The sequence below is a fragment of the Stenella coeruleoalba genome (genome assembly GCF_951394435.1).
Source record: "Stenella coeruleoalba genome assembly, chromosome: 2".
Taxonomy (NCBI): Eukaryota; Metazoa; Chordata; class Mammalia; order Artiodactyla; family Delphinidae; genus Stenella; species Stenella coeruleoalba.
Genome location: NC_137147.1, coordinates 28,885,214 through 28,905,778, shown reverse-complemented (window position 1 = coordinate 28,905,778; position 20,565 = coordinate 28,885,214). Strand labels below are relative to the sequence as shown.

At 43.1% G+C, this 20,565-nt stretch overlaps 1 protein-coding gene across 4 annotated transcripts in view; it reads right to left on the bottom strand.

Annotated features, from left to right (window-relative positions):
• The window catches only part of ZFYVE1 (zinc finger FYVE-type containing 1), a 74,511-nt gene that overhangs the window by 28,232 nt on the left and 25,714 nt on the right, over positions 1-20,565 (bottom strand). The window contains exons 2-3 of one of the 4 annotated variants that reach the window (XM_079914734.1): positions 20,434-20,518; positions 18,430-19,360 (exon numbers count right to left, since the gene is read on the bottom strand). The exons of 1 other annotated variant lie outside the window; for it this stretch is intronic. In XM_079914734.1, the coding sequence (XP_079770860.1) occupies positions 18,430-18,942 (513 nt within the window). In that variant the 5' untranslated portion in view covers positions 18,943-19,360; positions 20,434-20,518. Of the gene's footprint in view, positions 1-18,429; positions 19,361-20,433; positions 20,519-20,565 lie in introns of those variants that run through there. 2 more of the 4 variants (XM_079914733.1, XM_079914735.1) reach the window with 2 other exon arrangements.

Genomic DNA, 20,565 nt, shown 5'->3' with positions numbered 1-20,565 from the left:
AATTAGATAGTGCTAAGGGCTGTACAACTTTATAAATATACTAAAAACACTGAACTGTAGAATTGTATACTTTAAAAGGATGACAAATACATGGTATGTGAATTACATCTAAATAAAACTGTTTAAAAAAAAGAAGAAGAACTTATTAGTCAAATTTTATCTATCCATAATTCCTCTGTACAGTTTAAAGAACACTGCAGTCCTTGTAAAAAGTCAGGCCAGGGGACTTCCCTGGTGGTCCAGTGGGTAAGACTCCACGCTCCCAATACAGGAGGCCGAGGTTCAATCCCTGGTTGGGGAACTAGATCCCGCATGCATGCTGCAACTAAGAAGTCCTCATGCCACAATGAAGATCCCATGTGCTGCAACTAAGACCCGGCGCAGCATGAATGTGTGAATGAATGAATAAATAAATAAATCTTTTAAAAATAAAAAAAAGTCATGCCAGGAAGGAAGAGACCTGGTGCCAGTGAGATCCCAGACTGCAGCTCCAGAAAGATGCTCAGGGTCTCTAACTCTTATAATACAGAACCCCGGGGTCAAAGCTCCTAATTCAAATAGGCAGTGTTCTACTCCAGCTAAAGGAGTGATGAACCTTTACACCTAGCATCCTCCAGCCACAAGAGAAAAAACACTGCTGTCATTGTCACTGTCACTGTCATTGTTCTGTCATTAACACGGTTCAGCTGAGAACTACATATCCTAGAATCCCTTTCCCCCTACGATTCTGGGTTAGAGTTGGCCAAAGAGGAACGTGCATAAAATCTGGAAGGCAGAAGTGAAGGGCTGGCCATCCCTTTCTGAAGGTCTTTTCACAGTCAGATACAGTACAAGTCATAATCAGAGGGGCCCTGTCAGTTCTCCGGCTGGATTCCCCAGGTCCCAAATCTTTTCTGTGTGTATTTTTGCTCCAAAGGCTCACACCTGCAACTCTTCTTCAGAGGCCGGTTATCAGGCTACTAGAGTTAGTCAAAATCACCTGGGAGTTTACAGCCCCTGAGGGTGACCCTTGGAAATGACCTATGGCTGCAAACATCACGAAAGCTATGAGGCCACTCACATGCCAGAGCTCCCCTGGGGGCCAGGCTGGAGTGGCCTTTGGAGGCCTGGTTGCATCCTGCCTACACCACCCACAATAAGTCACTCACACAGGACCCTGATTCTCAAGAGTCTACTGGTTTGATAAAGAGAAGTTAGAGAAATGTAGACAGACCACTGGGTGTGATAATATGATATCTTCATTTCTCATAACTCATCAAGATGGTAAACCACTCATTATTCTATTAATAACATCACTACTGCTATGTTAATAGCCTTAATATTAATGATAATATTAATAATTTCATTTACTGAATGCCCACTGCAGTGACAGTGCCCTTCACTAGATCCATGAGGGCAGAACTGAGTCTATCTTTACATTCCTAGTACTTCGGACACAGCCTGGCACATAAGAGGAGTTCAATATCTAGTTACTGAATGAATGAATGCCAGGCACCTTGCTAGGTACTTTAACCACTTTTCTCCACCTTGTATCTTCCACAGGGCTTAACACACAGCAGCATTTGATAATGGGCTCACTGATCTCCCAAGCAACCGAGAGGAACAAGAAGTTACACAGAACAGCCCATTCTGGACTGGTGTCACTCAGTCAGCCTTGTTCCAAGCTGCTAAGCTGGACACAAAAGAAACAAAACAAAATCTCCATAAACCTCTACCAGCAAGGAGTCAGATAAGGTCAGAGGGCCGGCTGCAAGAGCCATGAAACAGTCCTGGGGAAGAAGACAGCCCGGGAGTTTTCTCCCCTGGAAATCTACTCCTTCATGAATCTGTTACCCAAAAAACAACAACTGCTATCCAGGATACTCAAGAGTGGGCACCTGAAAAGGGGCCTGTAGGAGCCGTTAGGTACAGAATTAAGTGTCTCAAGATTCATATTGATTAAGTACCACCAAATGACATACATAATATATAGAAATAGCTCATTCGAGTCAGCATTTGGGGATACTACTTTGGAACCAGGTGTCCTGGGGTATGTTAAACATACAAGTTCATGCGCTGGGCATGTGCAGATGGGTCCAGTGCAAAGAATTCTGGGAGGTGGAGCTCAAACTTCAGGCCGATTTTTCTACCAAGGAGCCCTAGATGATCATTTAATATGCACTGATAGCACTTTTTCACATGTAAAATGAGGATATAACCATCTTTGCCTCCCCTGACTGGGTATTGGCTGCTAATCAAATCAACAGATAAATGAGAAAATAACTGGCAAACTGAAACCATGCTTCATTTTTCCTTCTGCATTTCACATTACTTTGCTCCCTGTTACGCTATTCAATTCATCCTTACCCTGTGGGCATTTTCCCCTGAGCCAGGAAGGAGAGAACAGCCTAGGTGGTAGCAAGACTGGTTTTCAATCAGGGGAGGAGAAGGTCAAGAAAAGATAAGAAGGACTTCCCTGGTGGCGCAGTGGTTAAGAAGTGGTTAAGAATCCGCCTGCCAGGGCGTCCCTGGTGGCGCAGTGGTTAAGAATCTGCCTGCCAATGCAGGGGACACGGGCTCGATCCCTGGTCCAGGAAGATCACACATGCCGCAGAGCAACTGAGTCCGTCCACCACAACTACTGAGCCTGCGCTCTAGAGTTCACGAGCCACAACTACTGAAGCCCGCATGCCACAACTACTGAAGCCCGTGTGCCTAGAGCCCACGCTCCTCAACAAGAGAAGCCACAGCAATGAGAAATGAGACATGTTGGAAATGGTCCTCAGCCCTTACATAACAGCAAAAGCAGGAGCAACACCCCAAAGCCGCTCCTCCCCAACCTCCCGCCTTCAGTCCTCCTCCAGCTTGCGTGGACCTCAGGCAAGTCAGAAACACCCAATTCCACTCCCATCTTTGCCACTATGTGGCCTTGGAAAAGCTACTTAACTACTGAAGCCTCAGGGAAATGAGATAATAACAGATACTACTGAAAGGACTAAATGATAAAGCACACAAAGGGCACAGCACAACGCCTGGCAGCAGTAGGCACTTGATGAATATCACTCATTATCTGTAAAGACGAGGCCACTGGGAAAGCCTCCAGGGGCACGGCAGCAGCACCAGCAGCGGGCTCGGGCCTGCTTGTGGCTCTGAAGTTGCTCATCCAGGGACTAAAGTAGCCAATGTGGTGAGATCTAAACTGTTCTATCTGAAAATGAAAGATCTCACTGCTTGCTCCTGATAGCTCCTTTCCACTCCCGGTAAGCAAAGCAACATAGTATTATTAATACTGACTTTATAGCTCTTAGTCAAGGTACTATCTAATATCATATCCATCTTGAAGAAACCAAACAGTACACCCCTCTCTCTATCACTGTCTCACCCACAAGGCTTTTCACTTTGTGTAGAGTTCCAAGGAGAGTTTCTAAAATGAAATGTAACAGTACTCGATCATCTCCACTGTTCCAATTCAGAGTTCAAAGCAGTTTACAGCAGTGCAAAGTCAACCTCTGCCCCAAGCAGGCAATGGGAATGATGACAGTCTCCCTCAAGAAATTCCTTCTTAGGGACTTCCCTGGTGGTACAGTGGTTAAGAATCTGCCTGCCAATGCAGGGAACACGGGTTCAACCCCTGGTCCGGGAAGATCCCACATGCCGCGGAGCAACTAAGCCCATGTGCCACAACTACTTAGCCTGAGCTCTAGAGCCTGTGTGCCACAACTACTGAGCCTGCGTGCCACAACTACTGAAGCCTGTGCCTCGCAACAAGGGAAGCCACCGCAATGAGAAGCCCGCACACCACAACGAAGAATAGCCCCCGCTCACCTCAACTAAAAAAGACTGTGTGTGGCAACGAAGACCCAACACAGCCAAAAATAAATAAAGTAAATAAATTTAAAAAAAAAGAAAGTCCGTCTTAGCCATCAGAGAATTATTCCAAGAAGAATGACCACATGGGCTTTGTTCTGAGGAGGCCTTAGAAGGGAAAAGCAAGAGATGGGATAGAAACTGAAGTAAAAAGCCTTGGAAGGAAGAAAGTTCAACAGAGACTAAAAGTTAAACTCTAAAGACACCGGCAAACACTCCAAAGCAAAGAAGCTCCGCACTGAGGTCCTTTCAGTTCTGGTCTCTCTGGGTGAAAAGGATCTGATTTGTACCAATGACAATCAGACAGTCCTCTAAATTTTTATGGTGTTCGCTTAGCTGAGGGCAAAAATCAGCTCCTTCCCCAAAGTAATGGAAAGGGCTAAGGGAAGCGTGGCTGCTCCCCGCCGCGACCTAAGACTCATGATAAATCCCACCCCCGAGCCAACGAAGACAATTTTATCTCTCTCCACTGAGATTCTAAAATTAATCTAAATTAATAAATTATTCCCAAAGTTAAGTTCCCACTAATTACTTTTATGTGATGGTCTGTGGGTTATTCTCCTTTCATTCCGTTTTTGCCTGAGTTCAGAGGAAGAGACAGAACCCAAAGAAACCAAAACAGATTCTTGATCTTATCAGAACTGGGACCACTATTCCAGAAGGAAACTAAAACTTGATTACTTCATTTAATCTGTAGACAAGAAAAAGTTGCCTGCCATTTCAGTAAACAAAGAATGCTGCCTGCCATCCTGGTAAACAACGAATGTTGCCCCCATCAAGCCATCAGTCACTGCAGCCACCCCTCCCCCCATGGTTCACCCTGAGGGGGATTCAGGATGGAGAAAAACAGGATACTGACCCTAGATAGTGAAGATGTATATCAAAGGAATAATTTCAGTGAGCCCAGACTCTTGCATGTTCCCATACACAGAAAAGCACTAAAATCATTAACCTGAGGTGTCTGTTCTTTGTGATTAGCAGTAATCTTTTGATGTTGGACGACAAGGTTTTTGGGGGGGTTTTCCCAGCAAAAACTCCCATATATCCTGGCTCCTCCCTTAACCCCTATGAAACAGTTCCTCAGAGCCATCTAAGAGGCTGTAGTCCAGGCTATAGTCCTCAGTAAGGTCACGGAGTAAAACATAATTCTCAGCTTTTAGGCTGTGTGTTTTTTTTTTCAGTCCGCAAATCAACAGACATGTATCAAGCTTCATCTAGTGTCTGGCACTGACCTAATGATGTTAGACCAGCACAAGTATAGAATTTAGGTAACATTTTCCTTCTTCTGTGGGAAGGAAAGGAGAAGCGGAAAGTGAGGGAACTCAAACTCCAGCCAATGATTTAAGTCCATGGCCTAATTTTCAGGCAGAATTTTACTTAAACAGTGTCATACAGATCAGTAGCCACTCCATTTTTAAAGTCCAAAACCAAAGGAGGTTCCATTCCAATAGCAAACTCCTATTGCCAGAAAGTTCTAGTAAGCCTGTTTCCCCCAACCCAGCTAGTTCAAAAAATTACCTTTCATTCTATCCTCAAAGGAGTCTATATTTTTGTGTTTATCCATGTATGTGTCAATAGAGTTTCATGTTAAAACAACTGTTTCTCAATCAAATGTTTTCTTAAGACCGCTGAAGTCACAAGATGGGCCTTGCAAACACATGGAGCACATTTGATAAGGGCAAAGATCACTTTCTTCCACTCCAGTGTCCCCAAAGAGTTCCGTTACTTGAGAGGTCAGGAATTCTCCTACCATGTCTTCTAACTACCAGTGGTGCTTCTGACACATAGCCTCACAGCGCTGCCTGCAGCTCCCCTCCTCCTCTAGCAGGAAAGAGAAATGTTTCTGTGTAGAGATGACCCACAAAATAAATTTTTTTAAAGGGTCATTTTTAGCACCATGGTCAGTTTCTTTGACTTCACCCAGCTCATCCAGTTCAGCTCTCCATTTATATCTCCATAAAAAGCTTTCCAAAGCCATGCTGAATTCTGAGGACAGACTGGAAATACCAAGTCATCCTCAAGATCCACGTCATCCTCAAGGGACTCTTCCAAGGGGCTTCCAGATGAAAGATGGAGGCCCCCTTTTAAGTGGCATAGCCTTATCAGATACCCATATCTGGCCAGCTATAAAAACAGACACACGCTCTGGTAAAGGTTCTAGGACCTAGCTGTAACAACATCAGGCTAGACAGAAGACGAGAGCTGAGCACAGGGAACTGTATTCAATATCCTATAATAAACTCCAATGGAAAAATTTTTTTAATTTTTTAAAAAGAAAGAGCTAGGCCATCATCAAAAACTCTAGAAACAATAAATGCTGGAGAGGGTGTGGAGAAAAGGGAACCCTCCTGCACTGTTGGTGGGAATGTAAATTGATACAGCCACTATGGAGAACAGTATGGAGGTACCTTAAAAAACTAAAAATAGAACTACCATATGACCCAGCAATCTCACTACTGGGCATATACCCTCAGAAAACCGTTATTCAAAAAGATACCTGTACCACAATGTTCACTGCAGCACTATTTACAATAGCCAGGATATGGAAGCAAACTAAATGTCCATCGACAGATGAATGGATAAAGATGTGGCACATATATATAATGGAATATTACTCAGTCATAAAAAATAACGAAATTGAGTTATTTGTAATGAGATGGATGGACCTAGAGTCTGTCATACAGAGTAAACTAAGTCAGAAAGAGAAAAACAAATACCATATGCTAACGCATATATATGGAATCTAGAAAAATGGTACTGATGAACCTAGTGCCACAGCAGGAATAAAGATGCAGACGTAGAGAACAGACTTGAGGACACGGGGGGAAGCGGAAGCTGGGACGAAGTGAGAGAGTGGTATGGACATATATACACTACCAAATGTAAAATAGATAGCTAGTGGGAAGCAGCTGCACAGCACAGGGAGATCAGCTCAGTGCTTTGTGACCACCTAGAGGGGTGGGATAGGGAGGGTGGAAGGGAGGCTCAAGAGGGAGGGAATATGGGGATATATGTATACATATGGCTGATTCACTTTGTTGTACAGCAGAAACTAACACAACATTGTAAAGCAATTATACTCCAATAAAGAGGTTAAAAAAAAAAAAAAGAAAGAAAGAGTTAGGTTCAGATCCACCTCTACCTGGATCACACTATGGACAATTTACTCAACCCTTGCTCACAGCCTCCATTCCTCACCCACCATCTCTGATAACATTTTCCCATCATTCCTGGTTCCGAGCTTCCCACTACAATGTACTCCAGGCTGGCAAGGGTCTGGGCCATGTTGTTCACCGCTGTAGCCCTAGCACAGAGCCTGACACATAACAGGAAATCTAAACTTATTTGTTAAAAGAATGAAAGGACACAGCACAGAATGTCTAAATGCTATATTCCCTCTGGGGAAGCGAACAGCGTAGTGTTACCATTAAGGGTCCAATCTGCCTCGACCACTCACTGACTTTAGGATAAAGAAGTTATTTAACTTCTCTGGGCCTCCGTTTTCTCTCCTGTAAAATGAGGATAACAACGCAATCTACTTTACAGGGTCACTGTAAGGATTAAGTGAGTTATTAATGCACATCAAGCACTCAGCACAGTGGAAGCATGCAGTAAATGTGAGAGAAGTGCTGACTGACATTACTGCTGCAGTTGCCCGAGTCTGCCTCTAGGCCACACTCGTCACCACCACCGCAGAATTTCATTACATTATGGATCCCAAGCAAAAACCCTCCAGAGGGAAGGTTTCCAATAAATGCCTCATTAAAGAATCAGGGATAATGGGACAAGTTAGAAATTTACTCAACACATGCCACTCCCTCCCTCAAAAGGATGTATATTTTCAATTAAAAAAAAAAAAGCTGTTAGGACTTCCCTGGTGACGCAGTGGTTAAGAATCCGCCTGCCAATGCAGGGGACACGTGTTCGTGCCCCGGTCCGGGAAGATCCCACATGCCGCAGAGCAACTAAGCCCGTGCACCACAACTACTGAGCCTGTGCTCTGGAGCCCGCAAGCCACAACTACTGAGCCCGCGAGCCGCAACACTGAAGCCCACGCACCTAGAGCCCGTGCTCCGCAACAAGAGAAGCCACCGCAATGAGAAACCCGTGCACTACAACAAATAGTAGCCCCTGCTCGCCACAACTAGAGAAAGTCCACATGCAGCAATGAAGACCCAATGCAACCAAAAATAAATTTTTTTAAAAAGATGTTATAAGATTGCATAATACATATATTATGCATAAGAAAGCATTCAGTCTTCATAACAATGAAGTCACATGATTCCAAGAATTATTAGTACACTAGAGAGTCCCTAAAGTGCCTTTCTCACAGTTTATGTTGAAGATCTTTATAGATGACACAGCTTTATAAGGAGATCTTTGATGTCTGAGGTGGACACTGAAAGGGGCCTGGTTTCTGTTCTACATGGAATGTGATAGTGGAGCCCTGGTGAAGTAACAGTATAGCATATAACTATTTAAGTAACAATAGTAACCACTCCAGCATTATCACCCTCCTCTGAATTTCCATAATGGCCTCTCTGTACTGCTCTGAGGTCATTCACCTTATTTCTTTTTTTTTTTTAATTTATTTATTTATTTTATTTTTGGCTGTGTTGGGTCTTCGTTGCTCTGTGCAGGCTTTCTCTAGTTGCGGCGAGCAGGGGCTACTCTCTGTTGTGGTGTGCGAGCTTCTCATTGCGGTGGCTTCTCTTGTTGCGGAGCACGGGCTCTAGGCGCATGGGCTTCAGTAGTCGTGGCTCGCAGGCTCGGTAGTTGTGGCTCACGGGCTCTAGAGCGCGGGCTCAGTAGTTGTGGTGCACGGGCTTAGTTGCTCTTCGGCATGTGGGATCTTCCCGGACCAGGGCTGGAACCCATGTCCCCTGCATTGGCAGGCGGACTCCTAACCACTGCACCACCAGGGAAGCCCCACCTTACGTCTATGTATTTGGTTGCTGTGGTTGTTGTTGCTCACCGAGCAGCTTGTGGGACCTCAGTTCCCCGACCAGGGATCAAACCAGGGTCAATGGCAGTGGAAGCCCAAGTCTTAACAACTGGACCGCCAGGGAATTCCCTATGTATTTGTTTTCTAGTACCACTCGACTGTCCTCTCCTCAAGGGTGAGTTCAGTGTCTTAGTGCCATTTTCTATCTCCCTCAGTTGTCAGCACATCGTAGGCACTCATTAAATGTTTGCTAAATAATGATTAAACTGATTTATTCTCATTAATACATTTTATTCATTCGACAAATATTATTTGAGTGCCTACCATATGCCAAACACTGTTCTAGATGAGGATGAACAGAAAGGGAAAAAAATCACTGTCTGATCAAAATGTTCTAAAATTGACTGTGATGATGGGTGCATAGATCTGTGACTATACTAAAAGCCATTAAACTGTACACTTCAAACAGGTGAATCGTATGGTATGTGAATTATATCTCAATAAAACTCTTTTTGAAAAAAGTAAATGCAACCTTAAAAAGGATTGAGATACTAGTGGCTTTCTTCTATTGTAAAATTAAGATAAAATTGTATACTTTTCTGTAGTTCTGTATTTTCAGTATTTTAACATGATAAGTCTATGTTATTTTTATAATTGCAAAATAATAAACATTGTATAAAAAAGACACACAAAAAAACCCACTGCCCTCTGGGATGGACTGCTTAACAGGTACAGGGTTTTCTTTTGGGATGATGAAAATGTTTTAGAACTAGACAGAGGTGGTAGCTGCACAACATTGTGAATATACCAAACACCAATGAACTGTTCGCTTTAAAATGGTTAATTTTATGTTACATGAATTATACCCCAATTAAAAAAAATCACTGTCCTCATAAAGCTTACATTGTAATGGAGAGAAGAAAGACATTAATCAAACAATATATATGGTATACAAAATGTCCATCGACAGTGAGTGAAGATATCACGGTATATCCACACAATGGAACAAATTACTGGCCACAAGGACCAGAAAGGTGTGCAGAAAGAATTACAGGATTCTCAAACAGCCTCTACTCAGAGACAAGTACAAAAGACAGTGGGGCTTTCCCAGGAATGAAAGCCTCTGCCATCCCTCCCCAGTCTTGCTTAACCGCTGAATTTTCATTTTAAAGTATTTTTCACAGAGATTACTCAAACTAATAAGGCATATAATTGACACTCAATAAATGTTTATGACTGCTGTTGAATGATACTTGTAAACTGAATTAAGCTCTTTGAAAGAAAAGGTTATGAGAGATTATGGAAAACAGTTTAGCCATGTAGATGACATATTCGCCAGGCAGGAGAATGGGCTGAGAAGTAGAGGAATTTCTAGAATACTCTATGACTGTTGAATTGCTCGGGATTATGTTCTCTCTTAACTTGAACCTGGGGTGTCTGTGTCTACATGCCAGAATCAGGCTCTGTCTGTTCCCTTCCAGTACTCTAACATCTACAGTCAAATTCCCTGGGAAAGACAACAATAATCCAGGCAACAAGTAGAAGAAAATCAGGAAGGAGGAAAAACAATTCCAGAAGCTACCAGAAAACAGATCACCCTCCAGTGAAGTCAAGCCAGAGGTCAGGTGCTTACGTGTGGTGGGTATACATACTTCTCTGCCCAAGGACACCAAGCTAACCTCACAAACTTGTCGAAGAGAGCCTCTTAATTACTGGCCAAAAGCCATTGAAAAGAGGGGCAAAATGAACAAAACATCCTCCAGGGAAACATCCACCCTTTTCTGCCTCCAAAAGTTCCTCTGTGTCCCTTCCCATAGGTGTTTCCAATTCTTGCCTGGAACTTTCTACATCCTTGTTTTCTTTCCCTCCTTTGTGGTCTCGCCCATTAGCTTTCCTCTGGTTGCCCCTCACTGATCAAATGTGCTCAATACATTTAGCAGTTCTAACCTCAACCAGAGATAATTTCTTGGAAGTTCTTCCCAAAGCAGGCAGGACTCCCCTGAAAAGTCCAGCCAGCCATCAGAAGGCTTCCATGTGACACAATCTGCAGGATAAACTCAAGAGCAGTACAGCCAGGAGATGCATCCACAGGGAAAACATACACTGTCAACGTAATAAGAAATCTGCCTTTTATATTAACCCTGACTCAAAAAGCCAAATGTTTGCTGAATTCCAGAAAAAAATCAATCACTTCAAGGAACTGACAGACCAGAAACAATCAGAATCACACAAACTGGAGGTAACTTGAAATAGTTAAAGATAGGTTCCCTGAAAAGCTGACTCACAGTGGTTTTGATGGCTTGTATGCGTCAAATTTTAAACAGCCCTGGACTAAACAAAACAGCCTCCCAGGTTAAATGCCAGGAGCCTGTTACAACCGAATGAGCCCAAGGCTGAGAGAGCTCAGAAGATGCTGAGCAGAAACCAGAGGCATATAATAGGGGCTCTTTCATCTTCCTGTTTGTCTGAGTCATCCTCAACCCTGGTTTCCCAGTAATACATACAATGCCCTCCCCTTACTACTATTACTAAACAAAAGGGGCTTTTACTTGAGTTTCTATGAGTAAAAGGTGGGGGAGGTGGAGGGAGCCTTTGCTGTTCTACCAATTACTGCTTATTATTTTGACAGACAGCTCCTAAGCAGATCTATAGGATTTTTTTTTTTTGGTTACATTTTTTAATATGGCACCTAATAAGTGACCGTAAATATATTTGTGCTCTGACTAGAATTTGCCAAAGGGCTAACCAGCCACAGCACCAAAATTAGTCCTTACATTATAAAAGTTTGACCATTCAAAGAGAAAAATGGGGAAGTTCCACAATTTAGAAGATTATGATCCCCAGGCTCCTGACCCATTGACCAGTTAAGTCCTGAGGGGTTTCTGCCAACCTGTTTGAAACAGAGATCCTGGAAAGAGCAAGCCCCAGAAAGGTGCCCTAGACCAGGAAACGGAAGACAAGGTCAAGGGGTCACCAGCAGGGGAGTCTAAGACAGAAGGAGCATAGAAATGGGGCAGACCAGCACAGGCAGTTTGTGGTCAAGGATTCTCACACAGTACAAAAACATCCTCTGCTCTTTTCCATTCCTGAATCCCACTAGAACAATGTCTCTTTTAGCCAATTAAAAAAAAAAAAAAAAAAAAGCCAAGTCCCAGTATTTTGAGCCACACTATTCTGGGACTGTAAACAAGCAAAGCAGCCAAACAACGTGATGGGTCTTCTTAAAGGAACGGTCTCAGTGAGATGAGGTCCACCACTGACTCACTGAAGGAAGGACTTGAAGACTCACCTTGGCCTTCCCTTTCAGACAGGGCCCAAGGCTGTCTATTTCTGAGTCCAGGAGGGCCTGCCCCAGGGGACACTTTCTTAGCTTCTCATTGACCACTCCTGGGTCACTGGGCTTCCCTATCACCTGCATGTTCAGCAGGAGGGATTTAACTTCAGGAGTCTTTTGGCATGAAAAGCTCCTGCTCCCATCAGGGGTCAGTCAGCATGAAGATGAAACAGGGGCAACTGCTTGCCAGTGTGCTGCTCTATTCTCTTGGAAAGAGGGAAGTTATAGGAGGTTTGTAGAAAAGAGACAGTGGAGAATAAAGTGGTTGTGAAAGAAAAACTTGTATGGGGTTTAAATATTTATATATATATTAAACTTATATATAGACATATAATTTTATTATATACATATGATTTTTTTCACCTTTTCTCTGTGACTAGAAATATTCTGGTAAGACAAGATGTCCGAATCCCTCACAAGACTCAACCGATAGGAAAATACTACCCCCTATGTCCACTAAGAACTCTAATCGTTAGAACTTTATTCTTCTAACCTTTCAGTTGCTTGCTAAGGGTGTCCTCTCTCACTTCAAGAGATTATAGATGACTTGTCAGTGTGGATCATTTACTTACTGCGGCTCTAAATAAAGGGTCCATGAGTCATTTGGTTTTCCAAGTACAGTTCCACTAAGGTCTAGAAAAATCAATGAATACAACACAGAAAGTCTAAGTATTTCACTAGAAAGGTTACAAAATATGCCAAAAGAGAATACTGATTTCAGTTAAATTACTTCTGAGGAACTAACAGAACCAAAAGAGGGAGGAAAAAGTAGTGTATTGGTTAAATGTTTTCCACTTCACTGGAATCCAGATCTCCTATCACATCGAACCTTCATCTCTTAGATGAGTTTTCTCAATCTCAGCACTCTTGACATTTTGTACAAAATAATTCTTCATGTGGGGGTTGCCCTAGGCCTTTTAAGATATTTAGCAGCATCCTGGCCTCTATCCACTAGCCGGTAGCACATAATCCCCATCCCCCAGCTGTGACAACCAGAGATGTCTCCAAACATTGCCCAATGCCCCCTGCGAGGGCAAAATCTCTCCTGGTTGAGAACTACTCTGTTAGACAATACCAAATGAGATTATTTTAACTCTCTTTATTGTGTGAATTGAGTTCTTAAAGTTTTATCAATTTAAGTCAATAAAACCTGGGGTATTAAGCAGGTGTCATTTGCACAAACCAAATGCCTAGGAGTCACCACTGAGTTCTCTCATTCCCTCACCCCTCCACCCAATATATTAGCATTCTCATTTTACATCCAAACTTTGTCCCAAATTGATCAATGTCTTTCCATGTCACTGATCGCACCAAACTGAAGCCACCTCTCCCCTCAGCATCTTCAATAGCCTCCTAAGTGGTTTCCCTGCTTGCCCTCTTGCCCTCCCACAGTCACTACAATCTAGTCTTCACACCAGCTCCTGTGACCTTCTAGCATAAAGCAGTCTGGTGCTTCCCATTACACTTAAAATCCACACTTATTTCCCTGGCCTACAAGGCCCCACAGGATCTGGCACCCCCTCACCTCTGCACCTCTATCCTCACCACTCTCCAGCTCACTCCAGCCACATAGGCATTCTTTCTCTACTCACACATGCCATCCCACCTGCTTTCTGTTCTCATTCCCCTCTGTTTGGAGGTCTATTTCCCCAGGTAGTATTAACCACCAGGTCTTTGCTTAAAAGTCACCTTTACAATGAAACCTCCCCTAACTATCCGGCAAAAGTGGCTTTCCAGTCACTCTTCCTTGATTACACATCTGAACCACCTTTTTATGTGTTTGACATGTGTGAACTCTGCTTTCCTGGAGCCGAGAAAATGCCTGGCACCAGAACATATACCCAGTAAATGTGACGAATGAATGAATGTCTTTGGCATGTAGGCCAGATGTGTCCATTTAAAAGCCACCAATGAGTTCCTGCTTCTGAGACCAAAAGTCAATCTCTCCTCAAATCTGCCATTCTAGTATACACTCAAATGGCAACAAGGTAATGATAAAATTGTCACCACCTAAAGGAAGTTTTTTGTCCTTTTAGGTTTTCCAAAAGAAACTAAATAATACTCAAATCACAAACAACAAATCTTAGGAGACTCTAGGCCAGAGAATTTGAGGGAACCACACATAAGAGTAACAGCCTACAAGCTACTAAAATAACCCCTATGTACTAAACTGAAAATGATCAAAACCCACAAATGCCTAGAAACATGAAAAGAAAAACAAAGTTGGGGCCTAAATCATGGAATCTTCACCGCTACGAGGAAGGATTTCTTCAATGGTAACGTCTTGCATTTATATAGAGATATGTTTCATTTGATTCTCACAGCAGCCATGAGGAACTGGTGAGTTGATGCTATTGACCAGAATGAAGTTTGACTAGAAAGTTTAAATGACCTGGTGAGAGAGAACAGGAGTATCATAGAGCAAGGATCTTAGATCACAAATCCTCTGCCACTAATCGTAACTTGATCTTGGCAAGTCACTTCATCTCTCTGTGCTTCAGTGTCCTCATCTAGAAAATACAATGCTATATATGAAATGCTTATATCCCCCTGAAATGCATATGCTGAAATCTAACCCCCAAGGTAATGGCATTAGGAGGTAAGGCCTGTGAGAGGTGATTACGTCATGAGGGTAGAACCTTTATGAATAGGATTAGTGCCCTTATAAAAGAGACCCCAGAGAGCTTCTTTCTGCAATGTGAGGACACGGCGAGAAGACAGCTGTCATGAACCAAGCCCTCATCAGATACTCAATCTGTCAGTGCCATGATTTTGAACTTCCCAGCCTCTAGAACTGTGAGAAATAGACTTCTGTTGTTTCTAAGCCACCTCATCTATGCTATTCTGTCATAGCAGCCCAACTGACTAAGACATACAACTTACTTCATAGGGTGCGGTAGGCTGAAATTGCCCCCCACCCCACCCCACCCCCAAAGATGTCCACATCCTAATGCCCAGAACCTGTGAATACGTCACTTCATGGGGCAAAAAGGCTCTGCAGATGTGACTGAATTAAGGACCTTGAGGTGGGGAGATTACACTGGATTATCCAAGTGGATCCAATGTAACCACAAAGACCCTTGTGAGAGGGAGGCAGAAGGGCCACAGAGAGGCAAGTGACAACAGAAGAAAAAAGACAGAAAGGGATTGGAAGATGTTAACACTACTAGCTTTGAAGCTGGATGATGGGGCCACAAGCCAAAGTACGCGGGAGGCCTCTTGAAGCTAGAAAGATAAGCAAACACATTCTTCCCTAGAGCTTCCAGAAGGAGCACAGCCCTATCAGGTCCATTTTAGGTCTTCTGACCTCCAACCAATGACAGAATAAACTTGTGTTGCTTTAAGCCACTAAATTTGTGGTAATTTGTTACAGCAACAGTAAGAAACTAATACACAGAGGTCTCATCAGGACTCAATGAGCTCAAATGCTAAGAACAGTGCCAAGCACCACAGTAAGAGCTCTTTAAATTTTAACTATCATGAGCCAAGACCAGAACCCAGGGGAGACTCAGAGAAGTACTGCAGAAGCTAAGAAAATAAGGTTCAGGAATTTGGTAATATCAATCAAAATTTAAAATATACATATCATTTGACAAAAAGATTCCATTTCTAAATAGATTTATAGGATATTCAACACATCCTTGGTTGTTATAACTCAAATATCCCTTAATAGGCTAAAATTGGAGAAAAAACATTCAACAGAGTACTAGGCAGCCTTTAAATAATGAGGTAGACCTCAATGTGCTGATAAGGAAAGTTCTACAAGATGTATCCTTCAGTGAAAAACAGCCAAGGACAGAACAGCAAGTATATCAGATTCCATTTTTGTTGAAAAATTAAAAGGCTACATACATATATTCGTAAGTATACGTGAAAAAACTCTAGAAGTGCATGTAGTTAACTGTTAATAGTGATTGTTCTAACGAAGGAGACTAAGGGTATGAAGGAGGAGGGAAACTTGTCATTGTATGCCCTTTCAAATGATTTTAGTTTTGTTTTTTTTTTTACTAAGTATGTGTGTGATATTCATTTCTAAAAAACTGAGGTTGAGATGTGACATCACCCATCAAGTATTTATGCGCTGACAGCATGCCCACCATTGTACGTGATCCAGGGCACAAGACGTGGTCCTGCTCTCCAGGAGTCTACAATTTAGCTGAATTCACCATCTAGATTTATATCAGACAATCATCTCTCTAATTGTTTTAGACATTCACATTAGAAAAGTGAGCTAGATATTTTCTCCAAGTACTCTTTCCACCATGACCCCATGAGAACAAGTCACCACCTAAAATTCTTGTCCCATCCATTAGTCCCAACCAGTGCTTTTTACAATTAATAAACTGTTATTTCCGGGGAAGTGGTCAATGTTTATGAAGGGAGAAATCTTTACAAAACAACCTAATTATATACACATTACACACTACAAGAAAAAAAGATGGATTTGTCTGCTTCAGTACACTTCCTTATATTTTCTTAATTCTCTGCTAAGAAATATGTACCAGTGCTACAAAAAGAAAAAAGAAAATACATCCTCCTCCCCTCAAAAAATACTCTTTTTGGTGCTGACACAATATCCACTGGTTCATCGCAAATCTTCCTCTCATTTTTACAAAAGTGACAACAATTCGAAGTATGACTTTCCAAAGGCTGACGTTAAAGAGAACTGGTGGCAAAACCAACAGGAATCATCCAAATCCAAGTGTTCCATTTGTAAAACATTTAGTGCACACTGTCACCCAATTAGAGCAGAATCCATCGAGGAGACATTATTGCTAGCAAGGGAGGCAGAATGGGATCTGGCTCACTCTTCCATAACTCTATTAGTTCCTCTCAACCAAGCAAGAAAGCCTGTGTTAGCAAAGTATTTAGCTGACAGGGCTTCCCTGGTGGCGCAGTGGTTGAGAGTCCGCCTGACGATGCAGGGAACACGGGTTCGGGCCCTGGTACGGGAAGATCCCACATGCCGCGGAGCGGCTGGGCCCGTGAGCCATGGCCGCTGAGCCTGCGCATCCAGAGCCTGTGCTCTGCAACAGGAGAGGCCACAGCAGTGAGAGGCCCGCGTACCGCAAAAAAAAAAAAAAAAAAAAATGAAAAAGTATTTAGCTGACAACATATGTACACAGAAATCATGACGTAATTCATTTCCATAACCTTATCTAAGGTGGAAAAAGACAGATGAAAAATACTCACTGGGTAATTATAAAGTTTTCAAGCCGTAACTTACAAAGGTACTCCTCCAATCTGGAGACTTGAGGAGTCATCACAGCTAAAAGTACTGAATGTACTACAAAACACTCCCTGATACTGACAAACACAACAAAGTGGTTCTGTACTCCACGTGCCAGGCCCTGTGATAAGGGCCTTTCCGTTTCTATTCCTAATTTCTTTGAATCCTCTCAACTACTGCTGCGATGTAGAAGTGAAATTGAGGCATGGAGTTTAAGTAACTTGCCCTTGGTTATACAGCCAGTGAGTGACGCCAGGATGTGAAATGAAGCAGTCTTCATTTGAAAGTACAGACATGATAATTGTACCACCTTCGCTGGAAAGTATAAACATTCTACTACCCCTTTCCCAATCGCCCCTGTCACACACTTCCATCTCCCCAACTTGCTCCTATCAGACGCCACCCTCTCCCCAGCTCAGAATCAAATCAAATATTCTCCAGCCCTTCTGTAATCCCAGATGCCCTAACTGGCTTCTATTGATCAGAAGCCAATACATGAAAATAAGAGGTCATCTGGAGAGGATACTACCCTTACGAAAAGCCACTTTTCAAACACCTGTCTCTAAATGCAGTTAGCAGGGTGATGACTTACAGCTTTGCACTCCTATGGGACCCACCAGAAGTCAGTGTCTCTTTCCCTGCACACACACAGTCCCTCCTCATTCACATGTATTCACAACTTGCCAAAGTGCTCTCATTGAGAAAACAGTTCTAAATCAGTTCTTCCTGATAATAATCCTAAAAATAATAATGACAGCTACCACACACTGAGCGTTTATTAGGTAACAGGCTTTACAAACACTGTGTCATTTCATCCTCACTGCAACCCAATGAACTAGGCACTGTCCCCAGTTTATAAATGAGAAAACTAAGGCTCAGAGAGGTAAAGTAATTCAGCCCAAGGTCATGCAGCTGATAAAAAACTAAATCTGACTCCATACAGATGTAAGCTTTCCGGGATCTTGCCTCTTACTGATTAAAATGCGAGCTCCTCCTGGACCTCCCCTGAGAGCCAGCTGCCAACATCAGATCTGTACCACCACCACATGAACCCTACTACCACTGAGCGCTTACCTGAACTTCTTCATTCTCATCTACTAGGAGGAAACTCACAACCTTCTCAGTCATCTTCTTCCTCTTGGTGTCCTCATCCATCCCTTCTTCCTCCAGCAACTCCTGGACCTTAGCCACATGGTACACCGTAACAGGGTGCCTCCTTCTGTTACCCCCAGAATGAGTCCTCTTCTGGCACTCCAGGCACAAGTTGATTTTACAGGTCTGGCACCTCACAACTGCCCTCTGCTTCACACCTGGAGAATGCCCACTGGGGCCCTTGCAGGGGTCACAGTAAGGGACGTGGCCAGCTTTGAGTCTGATCCGCTCATGGTTTCTCAGGCGCTCCTGCCGATGGAGCTCCTCCTCGCAGCGGAGACACTGCAGGCTACAGCACTCGTCACACTCGAAGACGGCTTCATCAGTCCCGCTGCAGGTGTAACTCTCCTGGCACAACAGCCCAGGGTTCAGGCCCTTCTCTGCTGGGGAAGTCTGCGCACTCATATTCAGACCAGGAAAGAAAGCACCTACCATATAACAGTACCTGGGCTTTCCCCAGAAGTGAAGACAAAGGCGTTGAGTCCGAAGACTGAGCACAGCCTCCACAGGGTTCTGAACACCCTTAAAAAACTGTTTTTAAAAAAACATTCGATGTCTTATTAGAATTCTTCACACATTTACAAATGTTCGGATATTTAATTTCCTGCTGCCAAGACTCCTGAGTCAGCAGCAACGTTGACTTGGTTTGATAGTTTCATCCTCCATAAAGTGCAGGCAAATATGTGGTTAAAATTAACTTGAGAGGGTCTGTTATGGCTATCTGAGAGAGATCTGATGGGTTCACTGAGGTGGGCGCATGCATGGGGCCTCAGACACAAGGTTTTGGTAATGAAAGAGAGTGGTCAGGAGCTTTTCAACATTATGCAGCTCAAGTCAGTATTTCAGAGGATACCTAGAATAGAGGCAGGAAAAGGATTTCACTCATCTAAAAACAAAAATTCACCTTATAAAAAAAAAGATTGTGATTAAATAGGCCAGAACTCCCAAGAGAACTCTCACTCTCTCTTGTAAAAATCACACTGGCTCATTTTGATCCTAGAAATTTCTCCTCAAAATCATGGTTAAGCCCGCTCCTTCTGAAAACAACCATGACCTCTAGTCTCAAGGCATTTAAGAGACTGTGTTGCTTTATTTCCCAGCCTGAAATTCTCTGTTCCCTCAGTTATTAAATTAAGAATCAAAAGCACTAAGCAAATAGTCCTTGGAGGAACACCCTCTGCACCCCTACCTGCACCCCACAATTGGGAGAGGTGGAGAAAGACGCTTGTAAAAAGCTGAAGAAACAATAATAATAAACTTTAGCTCCATCAAAGTCCTGCACAGATCCAATTAACCTTGTGACTGGATTGCTTCAACTCTAGACAGATGCCTATTAACGACTCTAAACCTGGAAACAAGAGTCACCATTCCATGTTTAAAAACAATTAAAAACAATTATTGTACTTCCTTTTGTCCTTTTGTCTAACTGCAAAAAAAGGGAGCAACAGGAGACAGAATTCCTCCACTATGGCCCACTGCAAAGCCAGGCCTGAAGTGAGTTAAATAATTCTTCTCTTTGTCACTCAAAACCCAACTTTAAAATAACTAAATAAGAAAGAAAGAAAGAAAGATAGATAGATAACTGGGGCAAGAAAGGGGCTTTTTGTCACAATCATATTCCTAACTCCCCTTCGCCTCGACACCCAAACTAACGCTCCAAGGAAATGTAAAGCCCTCCTTTCGGGTATTCACTCCTCCCATACAGTAATCAATCTATCCATCTTATTTTTAGATAAACAAGGAAGGCGAAAGGAGTGACTAGGAGACCTTATTTACATCCTAATCACAGAAGTGCCCAACCAGCTCCCACAACGTTAATAAAAATCAAAATTTGTCACAATTGAGAAAAAAATAAAACCAACCTTCAAAAAGATACCTCTCCGCCCACCAGACCCAAGCAAACAATCTGCCCACTCGGCCTCCCACCTCGACGCCTCTCTCCAGCCGGGGATTCCTCACCCTTCCTTCCTTCCGGACACCACCACCACAACCCGAGGGGCAGGAGCAAGGTCTAAGAACAAAGAAGGTCCCCCCAAATCCCCCCAACGCTGGCAGAGG